Here is an 18,890-nt window from a genome sequence, read left to right on the forward strand (position 1 = left end):
GTGCCACTTTGGGAGGAAAAAAAAAAGCAACATTAAGCATCCTTTTAAAACATCAAATTTCTGGACTGTGTAGGTAGTTGCAGTATTTCTTTCTTCGTTATTTTATTTATTTATTTTTTGGGAGGAAGATTAGCCCTGAGCTAACAGCTGTTGCCATCCTCCTCTTTTTCTTAGGAAGGTTGGCCCTGGGCTAACATCCCTGCCCATCTTCCTCTACTTTATATAGGACGCCTGCCATAGCATGGCTTGATAAGCAGTGCGTAGGTCTGTGCCTGGGATCTGAACCTGCGACCCCCGGGCCGCCAAAGCGGAGCTCGGGAACTTAACCACTATGGCACCGGGCCGGCCCCTCTTTCTTCATTATTTTTTGAAGAATACATGTGAGCTCATTTAACAGATTGAAACCTATAGTTCAATTTGGGGGGATTTCTATGGGTATAAATTTTTAAGAATTTACTTATTATCAGATGGATAACATTTAACTTTGAACCAACCAAACTCCCCCTTTCTGTTGGTATCAGTTGCTTCCTGCTGTTTTTTTCCAAGGGCTTTAGTGATAGCTGAAAATGAGCTCTGAAATTAAGGTTAAATTTTGTGTAAAGGCAACACATCTAGAGGAATCTACATAAATTCATGTATCTCCTGAACATATAGACCAAAGCTTGTCAACCAGGGGCAGCTTTGCCCTCCCCAGGGCACACTTGACAATGTCTGGAGATATGGAGGATGGGATGCTCCTGGCATCTAGGGGGTAGAGGCAGGGGTGTTTCCCAACATCCCATAGTGCACAGGACAGCCCCTCACTTCGAAGACGGCAGTAGTGCTGAGGCTGGGATATCCTGTTGTAGAACTTGTAAACCTAAAGGTTAGGAAAATGGGAACTATTATCTTTCTGTCCCTTAACATGTACGCTGTTTCCGACATAAATCTGGTTGTGCACTGAGCCAGCAGACTTCATCTTTTGCTGCCCTGCCTGCTACAACATTCTTGCAGAATCTATAATTTTTATTTTGTGAAGAAACTGGCTAATTTAGTGTTAACTGGAATGGAAGGATGAAAGAAAAGGGTTTGCTTGAAGTCTTAATTTAAATGGCTTTTTTCTTTTTTGGCTAAGATAAAACGGTGTTAAATTTATTATAGTCTTATATTTTTGGAAAAAATTTATATTCTGTAAGCAGTTTTTATTTTGGACTATTTATCAAGTATTACTAACATCGTGCCCTCTTTAGTCATGATTGATTAAATACTGCCCTGATACAGGTACTTACTTATTTCAGATAAAAAAAAGTCACCTGAAATTACTATAATTGAAATAAAATAAAATTGTAAAAATTGCTTTATTTCTTTTTTATTCTTTTGCGCTATTGAAATAGAAGTGTTGTGATTTTTAAAAAGATGTTGAAGAAAAATCTCCTTCCTATCATTTGCTAACTGAAGTAGCAGCCCCAGGAACAGATGTAGGAATGAAGAGATTTGTACAATGTTCTCGAGTCTTTTCATTCCTAGATTTTGCAGTATAAACTTTAATTACCAAATTGTTTACAGACTTTGAGAAACCTAAATTATTTAATAGGATGTGGGGTATATCTTAATTTCTGTCACTTAAGATCAGGCCCTTAAGACGGTAGATACAGTTAGTAAATTAAAATCAGTAAGTGTATACCTTTAAAAATTCCTAAAATGAGGCATATAACAATGAATACCTAAAAGCAGTGACAAATTTGAAATATTAAAAGCAGTTAAGATAGCCTGACTTCCAGAACATGGAAACAGACTTTCAGGAAATCAAAGATGAGCACTGTGTTGTTTCTTAGGAATCCTGAATATATGCACGTTCATGCACATATCCCATGTGGTTTGTTAGAGAAAGAACATTCTCATTTGCTGATCATTCTTTTGTAATTTTAACACATATATACAAGACATATGGAAATGATGCTCTTGGACTTGAATTCTTTGGGGGAGTTTGTAGTGCATAACATGCCTCTTGGGTTCCAAAGTGACACTGCTTTAATTGAAAATGTTATTTTAAAACCCAGTGAGTGGGTTGCTTTGTACTGGCCTATACAGTTTTTCCCCCCAGTTGTCTTAGTTTTCTCGTCTAAGCCCTAGCTATTTCAGACAGTAAGTTGTACTCTCCTCATTAGTTCTTTTACTGGAATTTTTTTTGTATCCTCAATATTCATTCATTTTATTCACTCATTTCATTCATATGCTTAATCATTCACTTACTCATTCATTACTTCTTAATTCACTTAATCACTCAGTAAACGTTAATTAAAAGATGTATCTATATGCCCCTTGTCTAACTGCCTGCTCCACCTCTCCATCTGGGTGTATAATGTGCATTTCACACCTAATGGGTCCCAGCAGAAGTCCTGAATCCCCACTCCCACCTCCTCCTCCTGCAGTGTTCCTCATCTCAATACATTGCTTTCTCCTTCTGGTTATTTAGGCCAGAAATTCTGGAGTTTTCTTTGTCTCCTCTATTTCTTTCATAACCCACATCTAATCTGTAAGCAACTCCTGTTGACTCTGCTTTCACTTTCTACTCAGAATCTGACCATTTCTCATCAACCCCACGTTACTCCCCAAGTCCAGCCCACCACCAGCCTCTACCTGGATCATTGCAACAGCCTCTTGACTGGTTCCTCTCTTTCTCCCTTGGCCCCCACCTTTAGTCTGTTGTCAACACAATAGCCTGAGTGAACTTTGGAAAATGGAAGGCAGATCCTGTCAATCCTCAGTGACTTCCTATTTCCTGGTAGAGTTCTTACGGTGGCCTACAAGGTCCTACACAACTGACCCCTCGTTGCTTCTCTGACTTCATTGCCCACAACACTCCCCTGGACTCTCCACTTGACCCAAACTGGCCTTATTGCTATGCTAAACATACCAAGTATGCTCCTGCCTCAGGGCTTCTGCAAGTAGCTGTTCCTTCTGCCTGGAATTCTCTTTCCCCGGTATCCATGTGGCTAGTTCCTTCACCTCCCAGCCTTTGCTCAAAGTCACCTTTTCAGAGTCCTTCTCTGTCCACACTTTTTAATGTTGTCACCTCTCCATACTGTGCACTCCCAAACTCCCTTTGCCTCTTATCTTTACTGGTAGCATTTATCACCATCTAACTTGCTTTAAATTTATTTGTTGATTGTATTATTCGCCCCTGCTCCCCAACACACACTAAAATGCAAACTCTAGAAAACCAGGACTTCTGCTTGAAAGACAGAAGACACAATAATTTTTTGTTAAATGGGTAAAGAATTTCAAATATGATGTAGAAGCCAGTGAGGTAGCATATAATCTGAGGAAATAGATACATTCCAAATGACTACTTTTAATTTTATGTGTCTTCAAGGTTCCGTGTAATTCTGAGTTCTCCTTTGGAAGTAAAAATGGAATTTTAATGAACCTAAAACATTCTGTAGATATGGTGAGATCTATCATTTGCCTACTAGAATAGGCAGGATATTCTGTATAACAGTCAATATTTTAAATGTTAGTTATAAAAATTGTGTGGCTACAGGTTGAATGGTTGGCATTTTGCAAAATTCTGTGGAAGTTGAATGTTAGAGAAAATGAGATCACATCATTATTAGCTTTTCCATGTCTAGCTTTAAGTAAAGTAGGTGTAATGTACATGATATTTGTTTTGAGTAAAACTGTGATATATGACAATTGTGAGCCTCTATGTCCAGTAACAGGCCTTAATAGTGTTACTTAGGAAGTCTAATGGCACTTGCATGTTTGTAAAATGGGGAAATCCATTTTTGGGTTGGCCCCCAGTTTGAAAGTTATTTTCCATCCAAATGGGCAGAATACAACCCATCCATAGTCATAGCTAAGGTCAGAATTCAGAGCAAAGGACAGAGCCAGACACAGCTGAGAACCAGAAAACACAGAACTCTCTCTAATCCATAGCTGTAGGCAGAGCTGGGTCCCTGTAGACAAAAGGAGGCTCCATCCCTGTAACACACAATTTGTGACATGCATCTTGCCTAGGGTAGTTAAGGGAACCAAAGACGTCTTAGGAATACTGTTGTCAAACAGCTGTGTATTTACAATGAACTCATAAGCAGAGCCTGAAACCTTTCTTCAAATAGAAATAGCATTGGTATAGAGATCCCAACACAGGTCAGCTCTGGGTAAGACCAGTGTGAGACCCACCGATGAGGATCAATAGAATAAAGATATCTCGAGAGAAGAGAGATCTGACCTGGACAGGTCTGCTGAGCCTCCCTTGTTCATACGTTTTCAGTAGTTTCTTAGGGAGGGAGAACCGGAAATTAATATTTGAATTTACTCTATATGATTTATGGGAGGGAGAACTGGAAATTAATATTTGAATTTACTCTATATGATTTATGGTTTGCTGAATATAACAATGCTCAAGTGAACTGTGTAAATACTGTATCATTCTTCTCATTTCATATTTCAGACTCATTCATTCTTAACTAATCCTTTTGTGGTCATCAGAAAGATCCAAGTTGGAGAACCTTCTTTGTATCCTAGATAGATACTTGAGTTGACATGAGTCCAGTGGGCTGTTGTAGCCAGCATTCCAAGGACCAGAGTGGGCAGACCAGGAAAGTAGGGCTCCTCATGCAGTGCTGCCTTATGGAGACTTTTTTCTTTCAGCATAGTATTAACATTATACAAGCAAATTAAAAAAACTGTTGTGGAATGAGTCACAGATATTAAACATGGAGCGTGGTGTCTTTTGCTTTCCAAAACTTATACCTTATTTCTATGCTTTTATTTAAATTATTTAGTGAGTGTTCAATAAATATGGCTGGAGAGACAGAATATGTCCTTGCTTTATGACAAGAGTGTTAGCAGAGAGAGAAGCGCTGGTTGGAGTTGCGCAGTTTGGTGATGTTGGAATTGATGAGGAAACAGAACAAGGAGAATCACACCCCAACTACTAGATTATGCGTCACATTAAATGGGACTCTTCAGGAAGGCAGCAGAAAGAAACCACTCCCATGGTGACTGTTGTCATAGTTATATTTTTACTTGCCTTTCAGAAAAAGCATGAAAGCTAAATAATGTAGCTGCAGTGATGCTTGTAATGTCTTCCCCGTTTTCAAATAGCAAGAGCTCTGAGGACTCAGGATTCGTCTCTCTCTTGAGTTGGCATTGTCCGTTGGATATCCAGCAAACGTTAGTCACCAGGGATAAATGCGTAGAAGACATTTCTCGTAAATGTCCGAAGATGCTTTGTGAGTGAACGTGTATTGTCTGAGTTCTTCTGGGTTACTGAATGATCACTAAGGAAGATCTTAGTGTGATGAATCCTTTAGGGCTAAAAAGACCCCTCCCCCCAAATATTATTAGATGTAGCTTTCCTTCTTTGGCTGGCCACGAGGAATTTAAAAAATAAATTTTTAGTACAGCTAGCTCATGACTTATTCACTGGAATACCTATTTGGATTATCAATGCCTACTTTTCCTTTCTCTTCCATGTGTATCTTTTGTCTGTATCAAACTCTGAGAGCACCTCAAGCTGAGAGTAGATAGGAAAAGTGAGGCAGATGAAACTGGATTCTCCTTAAAATTGCTTTATTTAGAAAAAAGCTCTTGCAAAAGATATGGTCAGAAGTTAAAATTCAACATGCTATTCTTTTTTCTGTGTCATCAGATTGGATAATTGGATGTTGGCTGGATTTCTTTCAGAGTAGAAGTTCTATCCTTCTTGGCTAGGTTGACACAGAGAACAAGGTCAGACAGTGACCTGCTTCCTTCCCTGGGAGATGCTGATCTGTCTGTGGCCTGTGGAGGAGTGCGCTGTGCTCCTTTCTGTAATATCCGTCAAGGCTGGGACTTCAGCTTCCTAGTTTAAGGCTAAAAGATAGATTAATTAACGAAGTACATTAGTATTTTTTGAACTTGTATGTGTTCACACTTACTGGTCTCGTGAAATGCTTTATTTTATAATATACTGCCGTGTTTAATTCTCACCACAATCCAAACGGTAGTTTAGTGGTCCAGAAAGGAACACATCCTATGTTTTACTTTAAAAGCGTGGTTATTAAGTTTCTATTTGTTAGCAAACACTTAGAAACACTTTGAAATTTCATCCTATTAAATTATTCCTAGAACTATCTGAGTTCTATCTATCTATAAATGCTGAGAAAGATTTTCCCAATCAGCTTTTTCTTAGCTCTTGCCAGCTCTCAGCATTCTCGCTTCTCAAATTTAAATGCACTTGTTACCCATACCGTACACGAGTTAATATTAAATCGAGTAATTAATCATGCTTAAATTGTATGTGGCATCTTTACAAGTAATGTTTGTTATTATTATTTAATTGAAGTATTGTATCTCTTACTCTTTGTGGCTTTTCATCTCATTTCTCTAACTAGATTATAAACATTTTGATATAAATACCAGTTGTTTTGTATCTTTACATAAATCTGCCACAATATCTCACCCAAGGTAGGGATTCAATGCAAATTTGTTAATGAATTAACCAATAATCCTGTGAATTGGAACATTCTAGAAGGAAACATCATGATATTCTCTTCCACGAGCTACCTATTTAAATGCATCTTGGAAAGAATGTTCAGCAAATTACCTTAATTTGCAAAATTGCCTTCATAACATTTGCAGCTGTTCCACTTCTCAGAAAAATGGTTCATATTATTTTAAAGACACGACAACTTGAACAAGGTCAAAGCTAATGGTAATTAGCAATAAAAAATAAAAATTTGCAAATTCTGCAGAGTATAAATGCACACTGGATTTTCTAGAAGGTGGCTAGCTGTATTGGAGAGAACTTTTAAGGTGGAGCTGACTGATAACCTTTCCAAAACGTCAATAGAGTTTTCTTCTTTTTCCCCTTTCTCCTTTACTTTTTCCCCCTCCTTCCTGAGTTATTGAGCTCTTTCTAGGTGGCCGGTCTTTCCTAGGAACTTTCTGTTATATTATTATATAATTTCATCCTTACACACATCCTGTTGGTAAGCTGTTATTATTTATATCTTAATGACTAGGAAACATTGAGGTTGGAGGGTTAAGGACTTCTGGCATGAACTTGACATTTTTTCTCACTGAACTGAAACAAACACCTCATTTTCCATCCTTTGATGTGTGACCTTGGAGAAAAACACCGTTTAACTTCTCTGTGCCTTTTAAAAATATTTTTTCCTCTATGAAAGGGTAATAAAAATGTCTGCCCTACTAACTTCCCAGGGTGCTGTGTTATCCTGGATAACTGAGATAATTAAAACACAAGAAATAGAGGGCATTATTATTTTTATTATATTTGAGTCTTGATCACATGGTGGTCACCAATGTGCAAACTTAGAATAAGGGATTAGAACTAGATTGTAATTAAAAATGGTCTGTTGATGTTTTCTTTTGGATTTAAAACTCCTAAGACATATTCACATATTTGACTTTTTGCATTAGACAGAAAAAAAGATGCAAGAGCTGGACTTGCCTGTTTCTCCAGCTGTGGCATAGACTCAGATTAGTCATGTACAGAAAAGCCTGTATGAGCTAGAGAAAGTGAAGTATTTTCCTCAAACTTATTTCCATTTAAACTTGACAGTTTATTTCTTATTGGAATTTAATTATTTGTGTCACTGGATTCCGTGTTTCCTGTTTTTATATGGAGAGGAAAACATGCCGTGCAACCAAGGTGATGCCAGGCTGGTTCCCTGGGAAACTTTCTGCAACAGCCCGCCCATCACAGTGTCACAGCAAGGCCGACTCTGTCCGGTGTCTGGTTAGCTGGTTCTCTTTCCCCTTCTCAGCTGGTCACTTTCCAAATCTGTCTTTTCTGAAACACCATAAAGTGTCCTGAATCTCAAAAGAAGGTGGTGTTTGAGATTCTGTGAACTTTTCTCACTGCTTTTGAAGGAAAAGAAGTAGAAACACTTGAAGGCTCTACTGAGAAATCATTAAGAGTAGGGGAAAATCCATAAGCGTAAAGATAAAGGGAGGGAAAAGTACTTCCTGAAACAGTTATAGTTTATACACGCGTACGCACACACACACACAGCATATATATTGGTATTTTAATGAACATAGAATAAGCAATATTATAGGACTGATGGAAAAAAAAAAAAAAAAACTACCTACAGTTTCACTAGTAATCAACTATTTAGCTGTTTCATTGATTCTTTCCAGTAGAGAAGATGGTTTTGCTAATCCTGGCTTCTAACTCTATTAAAACGTTTTCCTCTCTCTAGCACCTTCTTTCCTAGAAGCCCACAGCCTCTTCTTTAGGAGGCAGAGCTTGAATCATCCCAGGCCCGCTTGACACCCTCCAGGGCTTCGGCACTCCATTTGTAAAGCTTTTTCTTGTCTTATTCGTATGCCACTCTGGATGTGTTTCTTTCATTACTTAATTGAGTGTCTCCTAAATAAACTGAGTATAACTTAAGAGCAGAGAAACTTCTTCCAAATTTTCTTCCATTTTCCAACTGTGTACCTCACAGAGCATGCTAATGTAAAACCCGTGCTCAGAGGATGTTGTGATTGACAGCATAGATACCTCAATTCATGGTGCTCAATTTCTACTGAATTATGAAATGCAGTCTCATAATATTTAATGAATCCCGGGAAAGTGTAAACTTTCCATTTCCCGTATTCAGTTCCACTTATGTGCATACTCTATAGAACTCACAAGTACTTGCTAAGTGGTAAAGAATACTGATTGAACACTTGTTATGTGTGAAGCATTTTTGCATGAAGACATATATACCCTGGAAATGCCTGTTTTTTATTTCTGTCAGTAGATAGTCATTTTTTTCTCTTGTTTTCATGTCCATATTAATGTTAATTATTCTAGAATGTGAGTCCCGAGAAAACGTCACTGTGTCTCTTCAGCTTCTGTAAGGTACCTTACACAAAGCTGAGCATAAATGATTACTTAATATCATAACGTTGCTTGACGATAAGATGCAAAACCAGTCTCAGCTGAGGAACTCACAGTCTTCTGAAGTTATCAAATTCCATACCATGAGACGCCATCTACTAAAAGGAAAAAACAGAAGAACAAAAGCACATAGTTAAGATGTGTAAATTGTTCTTCAGTGAAGGAGGTTTGTGTATATAATTGAGTTTAGTTGTTTTTGTTTATAGAGCTCCTGTAATTTCCCTGTGCCGGATTCTGAGTCAAAAGATAACTATCAAAGTGCTTAGGCAACAGCTGTTCTGAGTCCTTCAGGGCAGGAATTCTGAGCCCAGGGCTGTGCCTACTCTTGTTGTGAAATGACTCTCTGACATAAAACCCTGCCTTCTTCCACAGAGCTGTTGTAGTGACTGTCGTTGTAAAAACAAGTGTTAATCACCAGGTCTATTTAACAGATATCCTGAAGGAGAAAATAACCCGTTAAGACCTGTGGTGCTTCATGAACTCTTCTCTGAAGAATTCCTGGCATCGGATTCTGTGTTACTGAACACATTTCTAAACCTCTCTGTGTACTTCCTTCTTTATAAAACAAGAGCAATACTTGAGGTAGTCTTGGTATTTTCTGTGATGCTGGTCGGTTAGTCAACTCTAAAATATTTAATAAACCCTAAGTGATATGGCTGTATATTATAAAACTTTCTACTCATCCCAGCCATTCTTCTAATTTTTCCATCATTTGGAAGAAATGGGTTACTATGCAGTAAAAACAAATAATATCCAAAAATATAATTTGTAAAACAATAATGATGAGGACTCATTTTACCTGACTTTAAAACATATTTAAAGTTGACAGTTAAAAAAACTGTGTAGTATTTTGCTAAAGAAAAGATGGTCAATTGATATGGAATAACAGAGATTCCAGAAGTTAAAAGCTATTTTAATCATGTCAAAGACATAGCAAAAATAACAGAATGATGGGGAAAAGTAGCATTCGTCAAGTATTTATCTTGGTATAAAGAAGAATCTGTACTCTGTGTACAAATGCAGAAGGTATAGCAACGGAAAGAGAAACAGAATGTAAGAAAAATAATGTACACCACTGTCTTGAAATTACTTAAAATGGATACAAATATATTAGATGAATATACTAATTCCATTTGATGTTCGTGCAAGGAAGATGAACGCTTGGGGAAATCTTAAATCATTTTATAGGAAAACGTGCTGCCTCTTAGCGTTAAAATAAGTTAAAATGTTTAGGCATTCTCACTGATAAAGGTAATAAAATCAGATTTTTTTTCTGATGGAGAAACACAATGTTATTGATGGCATTGTCATTGTTTCAGGTGCAGAGCATAATCTGTCAATGTGTTTGAATCGTGATGCTGCTGTTACTGACGATGAGATTGACAGGAGTGGTGGTAATGTTGGGTGCCGAGGCTGTGCTGAGTGGGTGGGGGAAGTGGACGTTTAGAGGCGCTTGCTGTCTCCTCCACGTGTATCTGTTGATCAGACACGTCACTGAGCACGTCGCACAAGCCCCGCAGTCTCCAGCCCACCTTCTGAGTTTCATTGTTTGACATTTCCTCCAAAAGCCATTTTCCTACAGACCATATTCATTTTTTAAAAATTAAGGACTTTTTTTCATATTCATTTTTTACTCTACTTTTGTAAATGTTTCCCCCCATACCCTGAATGACTTTTCTTCTCCTGGCAGGTGGATTCATATTCATCCTTTGAAATTTTGTTCAAATCGCATCTTGCCCGTGTCCCTTGGTCCCTGTGGCCCCTTGAACATACAAGGCTGGCAGCTCTACCAAGGAGTCTGCCGCTTCCTTGACGGCAGGGGCTGTGTCCCAGCCATCTTTCTACATAGAGTGTGTGTGGAATGAGTGAATAAAAAAACAAAGGAAAATCCTAGTATCAATATTATTTGCTAGCTTTTTTATTAAATTCTGTTAAACTGAACCTTGTCACGTTGACTCGGTATTAAACTTATTTAACAACAATCCAATTGTATAACTCCCAACAATTGGATAAAATGGGGTACGTAGTTACTACCAGGCTACTTTATTTTGGAGCAGGGTTTTGTTGGGGTTTGTACTTGTCTCATTGCTTATTTGCTATAAAATGAGACCTTTAGTGGGGTCACTGTCAGGTTCTTCTTAGTGCTTATAAAGATGCTGAAGGAGGTACATTTATCAGCTCTTGAGGCCAAGATGCCATTAATGAACTCTTCTCTACTATTAATATTCTTAAGAGAAAATATGCCTAAGGACCTATCTTATTCTCAGGAAGTAAGTTTTTTTTTCAACTCTTGGGACCCAGAAATGAAAAATTTCCCCTTGTGCAAATTATTCATCAATATAATGATCTTCATGCAAAAATTAATGCTTTAAGACAGAATGAATTTAGATTGGAGACTATATGATGTTTGTGTTGGATAGATAGAGGTTTTGCTGCAGATGACAGAGCTCACACTTGATAAGATGGAAATTTCTTTCTCTCTTGTGTACTTGTCTGGATGTAGGAAGCCCAGATCCATCCAGCATGATGCCTCTGTTCTACCTGGGCATTTGGGATTTGATGTGGCGTCCCACGGTGCTGGGATTCAGGCACTTTGTCTCTCATTGCTTTATTAAAAATAAAATATTTAAATTTTATTAATATTTGTTAATTTTCTTTTTATTTTATTTATTGATTATTATAGAATGACTGTCTGATCAGCAGTTATGCTTGATAAGAAGTAGAAGTCATGGTTTATTTATAGTATTTTATGGGTTTGGCATGGCAAAATTGTATGACAAATACATATTTGGTTAATTAATGGAAAGTTCATATATTTCGGGGCAGGGTTGTTAGTGTACAACTATTTACAGGACCCTTGTGGTGTGAGTTGTGGAGCTCACCGTCCGGGTGGGATGGGAAGCAAGGGAGGGACAAGTGAAGTGCTTCTGAGCCGTGAGGACCAAGAGTTCATTCCAGCATGGGTTGAAGGGCTGCCCTTGAAGGATGAGTAGGGTTTCAATAATAGGAAATGGAGGAGGGCGACGAGGAGCATGGAGTGGCATTGGGGGCAGGTGGGTGGAAAGCCCTGGCATGGCAGGCTGCCAGCATCTGGTTGTCTCGTATGTAGCTCTTCACTGATGATTTGTGGACCCCACTGTGCCTTAGGAGTGAGGTTGGAGGAACGATGTTTGTGAGCAAGGCAGGGGGAGCGGTGTGGGTGTTGCCTTTCTCCTGGTCCTTTTTTTTCCTGATAGGATGACAGACCAGAGTTTTACTTGGATAACACTTTGACAAAACTTCGTTGATTTGTTAATTTACGTTATTCAAGATGTTTCAGCAAGCTATACTAATCTTTAATACCTGGTACATATGACTCATGTCTAGATGAGATCATCTGTGTATTTTGAGTTAGGCACAATAGCGACAGTATTTGTAAATGTGTGACTTTTAAAGGGGACATCAACTCTTAGTATTCACAAAGGGCCTGTCTCTAAGTGCTTTCTGAAGTTAAAAGGTTGTGCTGTTTCATTTTCTGGTCACATTCTGCTGATACATCATTTAGAGAAAGTTCCAATTCCTGCTGAAGAGCAGAGCGCTGACATGATTTTTCACTTAGGTGTGCAGAAAGAATTGGTTAACTTTGTGCACAAAATAGGCTGAAATCAAGCTTTAAATTAGTCAGACTTTTGCATAATTCATCATGATCACTTTGAAAGTCCAGCTGAATACGCTCTTGACTTTTATCACAATGGGTTCATTTTAAAGGACTGGTTGTCTTTTATTAGTTCCTTTCTGCTCAGATATGGAGGTTTTCCGAGTAAAGCCGTGACAGTGCGCCTAGTCTCCTTCTTAAGAAATGAATTGTTACATAAGGAACCATAAAGAAATGAATCAGTCCATAAAAAAGTTCTTATTAAATATTTTTCTTGATATCAATATAATCAGCTTTGAAGACAGCAAAGTAAGCTAAGGTTCTTTCTGTCTTTTTGAATCCATAGGCTGTCCATCTGGCCCAGGCAAGCTTCCAGATTGAAGCCTTCAGCTCCAAATTCATTCTTGACCTCACACTGAACAAGTAAGTATTTAGTCACAGTCCTGTTAAGAGGCAAGTGCAATATAACTTTATTTCATGACAATGGTTTAGTCAAAATAATGTCTGCTTTTAAAGCAACTGATATTTTCTAGCTGATTATACGTCATATAACACTTAAAGAAAAATATAAAAGTAAGTTAATGCTGTCTTTTCTCTTTTCCTAAAAGAAATGGCATTTAACATTTAACTTAAATATCTCAAGTACAGTACTTAGATATTATGATTTTATTTATTTATTTATTTTTGTGAGGAAGATCAGCCCTGAGGTAACATCCACGCTAATCCTCCTCTTTTTGCCGAGGAAGACTGGCTCTGAGTTAACATCTATTGCCAGTCCTCCTCCTTTTTTTTTTCCCCAAAGCCCCAATAGGTAGTTGTATGTCGTAGTTGCACATCCTTCTAGTTGCTGTACGTGGGATGCGGCCCCAGCATGGCCGGAGAAGCGGTGCGTCGGTGCACGCCCAGGATCCGAACCCGGGCCACCAGTACCGGAGCACGTGTACTTAACCGCTAAGCCATGGGGCCGGCCCCAGATATTATGATTTTAAATGGAATAAATATTTGAAGTAATGCTAGTTAATTAAATGTTAACTGTAATCGTTGCTATATATAGGAAGCATGATAAATTATTGACTCAAGTATAATTAGACTTCAGTCTAGAAATTTCTTCCATTTTATCTTTTATTATGCAATTCGCATGGCTTCTGTATAAAGAATAAAGAAAATGATGACTTGTAAATACCTATTTTGCAAAGGTTCTTTGCTTTCTAATTTGCTCTCATACAGTTTCTTAGAAATTTTGGTCCTGATGAAAATTTACCCAATTTTTCTCTGAGCATGTGCTTACTTTGATGTTTAAATGCTATTTCCCAAGTTGGAACCAGTTGTACAGATGTCTGTGCAAAACACGAGCAAGAGCTATTGACTTAAGTGGGGCTCTTCAGCCTCGACTTGAGCCCGCAGTGAGCCTTTCTCTGGTGAAAGAGATTTCTGGTGTGGTTTTCTTTAGTTTACCATGCTCCGGTCAGTATTGTAGACTCTCATCAGTCTTTGACCAGGACTGTGTCTTTCCCAGAAAAAGACCACGGAATGCTGTCAGACACCATAATGTAGGTGACTTCAGTCAGTATCTGAGAAATTGCAAAGGACTGTAAAGAGCAACTATTAAATTTCTTGTATGCCAAATTCTGTGAGCTCTGCAGAAAAAACATGCAGAGTCAGCTCGGGTGCTCCTTCCTCAAGTGTTATTGCAGCTTTAAGTCAGAATGAATCAGCAGAACCCAGAGGTTCCGGTGTTAAAGTGTTGCAGGTTTTTCTCTCCTAGTCGGCTGGGCATTGACTGAGTCTTTCTTCACCTTGCTGTGTTAGCAATGTGCCTGTCTGAGAGATTTGTCTTGCCACATCTTAGGCTATGTCAAATAGGGAGGTATGGCAAATTTTAGTTTGTTTAGGTCTCCTATTCCTTTAACTCTTGCTGCAGTGGAGACTGTCATTTCAGACTGTAGCGTGATGATAACAACCAACACTGCTATGTGTTTTGATTGGTTAAACATCACGGCCACAGAAGAACCTCCCAATCACCTGGCTGAGAAGGGGTCATATGGGGTGTCCAGGGTGCTTAGAGGTCTGGGAGCCCGTCAGAAGATTATTCACCCTAACATTTAACATCCTCATCCATGGTAGGTTGAACACCTACAAAAGCAGCCCTTGCCTTGAGGAGTTTATCATCTGGTTGAGAGAGGTTGATAGATAAATGTATAATTTTAGAACAGTGTGAAGTTTGCTGTGCTGGAGAGAAACATGGAATGCTATGGTAGCACCAAAGAGAGGCAGCTCTTCCAGCTGGAGGAGTGTGAAAAGGCATCTTGGAAAAGGTGATGCTTGAGCTAAATCTTGCACAAGTGTTAGTAAGGAAAGGAAGTGTCGAGATGGATGGGAGAGAGAGAGAAAATGGAGAATTGTGTTCTAGACAGAGGAGCTCGTGTGTTCTAAGGAGGCAGGGCCTGGTAGCAGTGCAGCATGTTAAGGGAGCATGAGTCTTTTGTTGAACTTCATGGTAAATTACAAGGTTGACGCGGGGAGAGATGAGTCAGGAGAGGTGGGCCCAGGGACAGCTCAACCCATGGAAGATCTTGTGTGTCATGCTCAGGTACTTGGCCATTATCCCCCAGACTGTGAAAAATGAAGTAAAGAGAATAGACAGAGGTTCTGTTCTCAGGAAGTGCTAAGAGGCAGGAGAGGGAATGCTTTCAAGAATTCTTCAGGTGATTAAAAATCATGAAGATTGCCTTGATGTGGATGACAAAGCAGAAGGAAGAGTTAAAGTTAACAAGTGCCTTGGCTCGATAGCTGGTGGGAGGTGGTATCCAGCAGAAGTGGGCAGCACAGGGAAGAAACAGGTTAAATGGTGAAGAGAAGAGAATGTGAAATCAGAGTAGACATAATTGATTTGAGGGGCTTTGGGACATACATGAGGCCATGTCTAGGAGGTCGGTGGATATAACGGTCTGAAGTTCGGGGAAGAGGTGGGGCTGGAGTTAGTAGACTTGAGAGTCATTTCCATATAAACGTTAATGACAAACATGGTTGTGAATGAGATTGCCCAGGGTGTGTGGGTAGAGTAAGGAGAACATAAGCTGGGAAGGTGAGAGTTGAGGAGGAAGAGGAGCCCATGAAGGGACAGAGAATGAGTGATCAGAGAAGTGGGAGGAGAATCAGGAGAATGATTAAATAGAGAGTTTCAAAACAGAGAGATGTGATAAGTAGCCTCACATGCGGTGCAATGATCTAGTGAGATAAGGAGAGATTGCCCGTAGGATTTGCCAATCAAGTGCCACTGGTGGTCTGAAGGCAGCAGTTTCAGGAGAGCACTGGGGGCAGAAACCAGGTTACAGTGGCTGGGAGTGAATGAAAGGAGATGATGTGGAGACAGCAAAGTTTGAGGGAGTTGAGAAGGAAAGAGAGCTCGAGTAGTATCTAGAAAAAGACATGGAGGTCAAGGGAGGGCTTTGTAGGGAATAACAGAGCAAGCTGGTAGGCTGAGAGATGGAGCTGATAAGAGTGAGAGGGTGAAGATTACAGAAGAGAGAGGAGACAGTTTATGGAGCAAGGTCTGGGTGAATACAGACGGGAGAGGGCACCGGGCAGAATTTAGTTCTGAACCAGGAGAGACAGTTCATTCCTGACTGGTGTGAAGGTGTCAGGGTGTGTCAGGCAGGGATTGGTTTGCAGGTGAAGGGATGGAGTTGAGGACATGCGTCTCTGAAGATTCCCTTCTCCTTTGAGACAGCATTATCTGTCGTAGGGATTGGGATGGAGAGGGAGGGGAGATTGGAGCTTGAGGAAAATGACAAAAGTTTAGGCCACTTGCTGAGAGGAACAGATAAGGAAGCTCACCAAGGTCATGTTAAAGAATTTATGAGCAACCTTCATGAGAAATCGTGTGTTGTGTGGTAGTCTTTGTGTCACTCTTCCTGATGATTTTTTGTGTTTAACTGGAGCGGCCATCACTGCAGTGTATGAGGGGAGGCTGCTGTGGACCAAGGTTCCATTATTCTGGTGGTAGCACAGAGTAAGAACGGTGCGGGCAGAGCTCCTGAATACTGGTCGGTAAGTTGGGTAGTTAAGTATCATGATCCAATCTGGGAAAGAAAGGAGATGAGGTCAAGAGGAGGCTTCAGGGCTGGGAGAAAGTGGAGATCTCTGAAGGGAAAAGTAGACGCAGTGGGAGGGAGGCCGAGAGAGCTGTACTTGTGAGGTATCTCCCCCATGCAGAGTCCCGAGCTTTCCGAGCTCAACGTGAGTGTGCGATACTGGTGTGACCTGGAGACAAGGGAATTGTGACCGAGTATGACATGCGTTGGCTGGGGTGGGTCTCTAGTGTAAACGACTTTTAATGGCTGGGATTAACTAAAAAGTCTGATCCATGTTAGCATAAATTTAAGGAGTCGAGAATTTTTGAGTCAAGAGTTAAGTTAGTCATAAATTTAGAGTCAAGAGAATTTTTAAATCAGTCTTGGAGGAACCAAAAGAGCTTCTGAGCAAAGAGGGATCTCATTTCCACCCCAGGGTGGTCACTGCCACACTATTTACAACAATTTTAAATCATTAGAGGAGGGAAAAGGCAACAGGTATATGATAACAATGTGGGCTCAGTGAAGGAATGAGAGCATAAAGACGGTAAACTAAACTAATCCAAGCGGTGGCCATAGAATCGAAGTGGTTCATGACCCTGTGAGGCCTGGAATGCCAGCTTGTGAAAACCACCTAATGTGAGTTCCTGGGAGGAGAGCTTTTTTGAGTCTGGGCTTTCATAGATTGAACAAGCGAGGCCTTGGCTTGACGAGGCATCTCATGGCAGAGGTGTGTTTATTCATTTGTTCAGCAGATGTTGAGTGAGTGTCTGTTCCATGCCTGTGACTGCTGTAGGTGCTGATGCATCGTGGAGTAAGACGGACAAAGTCCCTGCCTACCCTGTGGACCTTCATTCCAGGGGAAGAGGCAGACAGTGAAGCACTAAATAAAGACGTCGAAGAATATGTAACTGGGCTGTGTGATGGAGAGGGATTGCAGGTGGGGGTGGCCAATGTGATTTAGATGGTGACAGAAGCCAGAAAGTCTGTCTGAGGAGGGACATTGAGCTGAGACCTGATTGTCAAAGATGAGCTGCCACATGAAGCTGGGAGGCTGAGGGCTCATGGCTGGGACAGTAAGACAGCAAGTGCTGAGGAGAATGTGGAATGTTCAAGAAGGACAGAAGCTGGTGTGACTGGAGTGCAGTGGAGGGCAGGAGATAATGGGAGACTGAGGAGACCACATCAGAGAGAAAGCCACGCAGCCAGGTCATGAAAGGCCATCGTCCATGGTGAAGGGCTTGAGCAGGAAGCCATTGAAGGGCAGTAAGCATGGACGTCACCCAATCCGATTTACATTTAATTTCACCCACAAGGTCCTAGCTGTGGCCTCAGAGGACCTTTAGTCATATTCCTTTCAAGATGCTCCCCTGTTTAACTTTGTTCTGTTTTTCTTCTAGAATAAACATTGTTCCAAGTTACAGAAGGTTTAAAAAGGATTACTAGATCAACAGTTCTTCATGTGTATCAATCCTTGGAAGTCTGGGGGTGCTCTGAGGGTTGTCTCCCCCATATGTGACTGGAATTATGCCAAAGCCCACATACCTATAATTAAATTTGCTAGTGTCTTCAACAAACGTTTATTGGGAATAACCATGAGAGCATAATGGTTGAGAGCACAGGTTCTGGGGTCAAATAGATCCAAGTTTGACTGCCATTTACTAGCTGTGTGACCTGGACAAGTTTTTTAACTTCTTTTTTAATAACAGCTTGAGAAATAATTCACATGCCATAAAAGTCACTCCTTTAAGGTGTACTGTTCAATGGTTTTTATTGTATTCGCAGAGTTGTGCAATTATCCCCACCATCCATCTCCAGAACATTTTCATTGCCCCAGAGAGAAACCCCGTATCTATAGCAGTCATTTCCCGTCTCCCTCTCCCCCAAACCCATGGTAACTGATCACACACTTTCTGTCTCCATGGATTTGCCTATTCTGGACGTTGCATAGAAATGGATTCATGCAACTTGTGGCCTTTTGTGACTGGCCTCTTTTACTTAGCATAATGTTTTCAAGGTTCATCCATGTTGTAGCTGAATAATATGCCACTGTGTGGATATATTCTTAACTTCTTCAGCTTTAGTTTTCTTCTTAAGCTGTAGGTTGTTGTAAGGATTAAATGAGATAATGTGTGGTACTTACACATGTCTACTAAATGGGAGGGCATGCTCAATGCTATGGCTGAATTGGGTTCCCCTAAACTCCCTGTGTTGAAGCCCTAATACCCAATGTAACTGTATTTGGAGATAGAGCCTATGAGGAGATAATTAAGGTTAAATGAGGTCATAAAGGTGGAGA

General features: G+C 40.0%; 1 protein-coding gene across 6 annotated transcripts in view; it reads left to right on the forward strand.

The window, feature by feature from the left end:
- The window catches only part of ADAM23 (ADAM metallopeptidase domain 23), a 150,479-nt gene that overhangs the window by 20,952 nt on the left and 110,637 nt on the right, over positions 1-18,890 (forward strand). For all 6 annotated transcript variants that reach the window (XM_058549688.1, XM_058549689.1, XM_058549687.1 and 3 more), the window contains exon 3: positions 12,865-12,941. In XM_058549688.1, the coding sequence (XP_058405671.1) occupies positions 12,865-12,941 (77 nt within the window). The remainder of the gene's footprint in view (positions 1-12,864; positions 12,942-18,890) is intronic.

This window comes from Diceros bicornis, chromosome 10 (genome assembly GCF_020826845.1).
Source record: "Diceros bicornis minor isolate mBicDic1 chromosome 10, mDicBic1.mat.cur, whole genome shotgun sequence".
Lineage (NCBI taxonomy): Eukaryota > Metazoa > Chordata > Mammalia > Perissodactyla > Rhinocerotidae > Diceros > Diceros bicornis.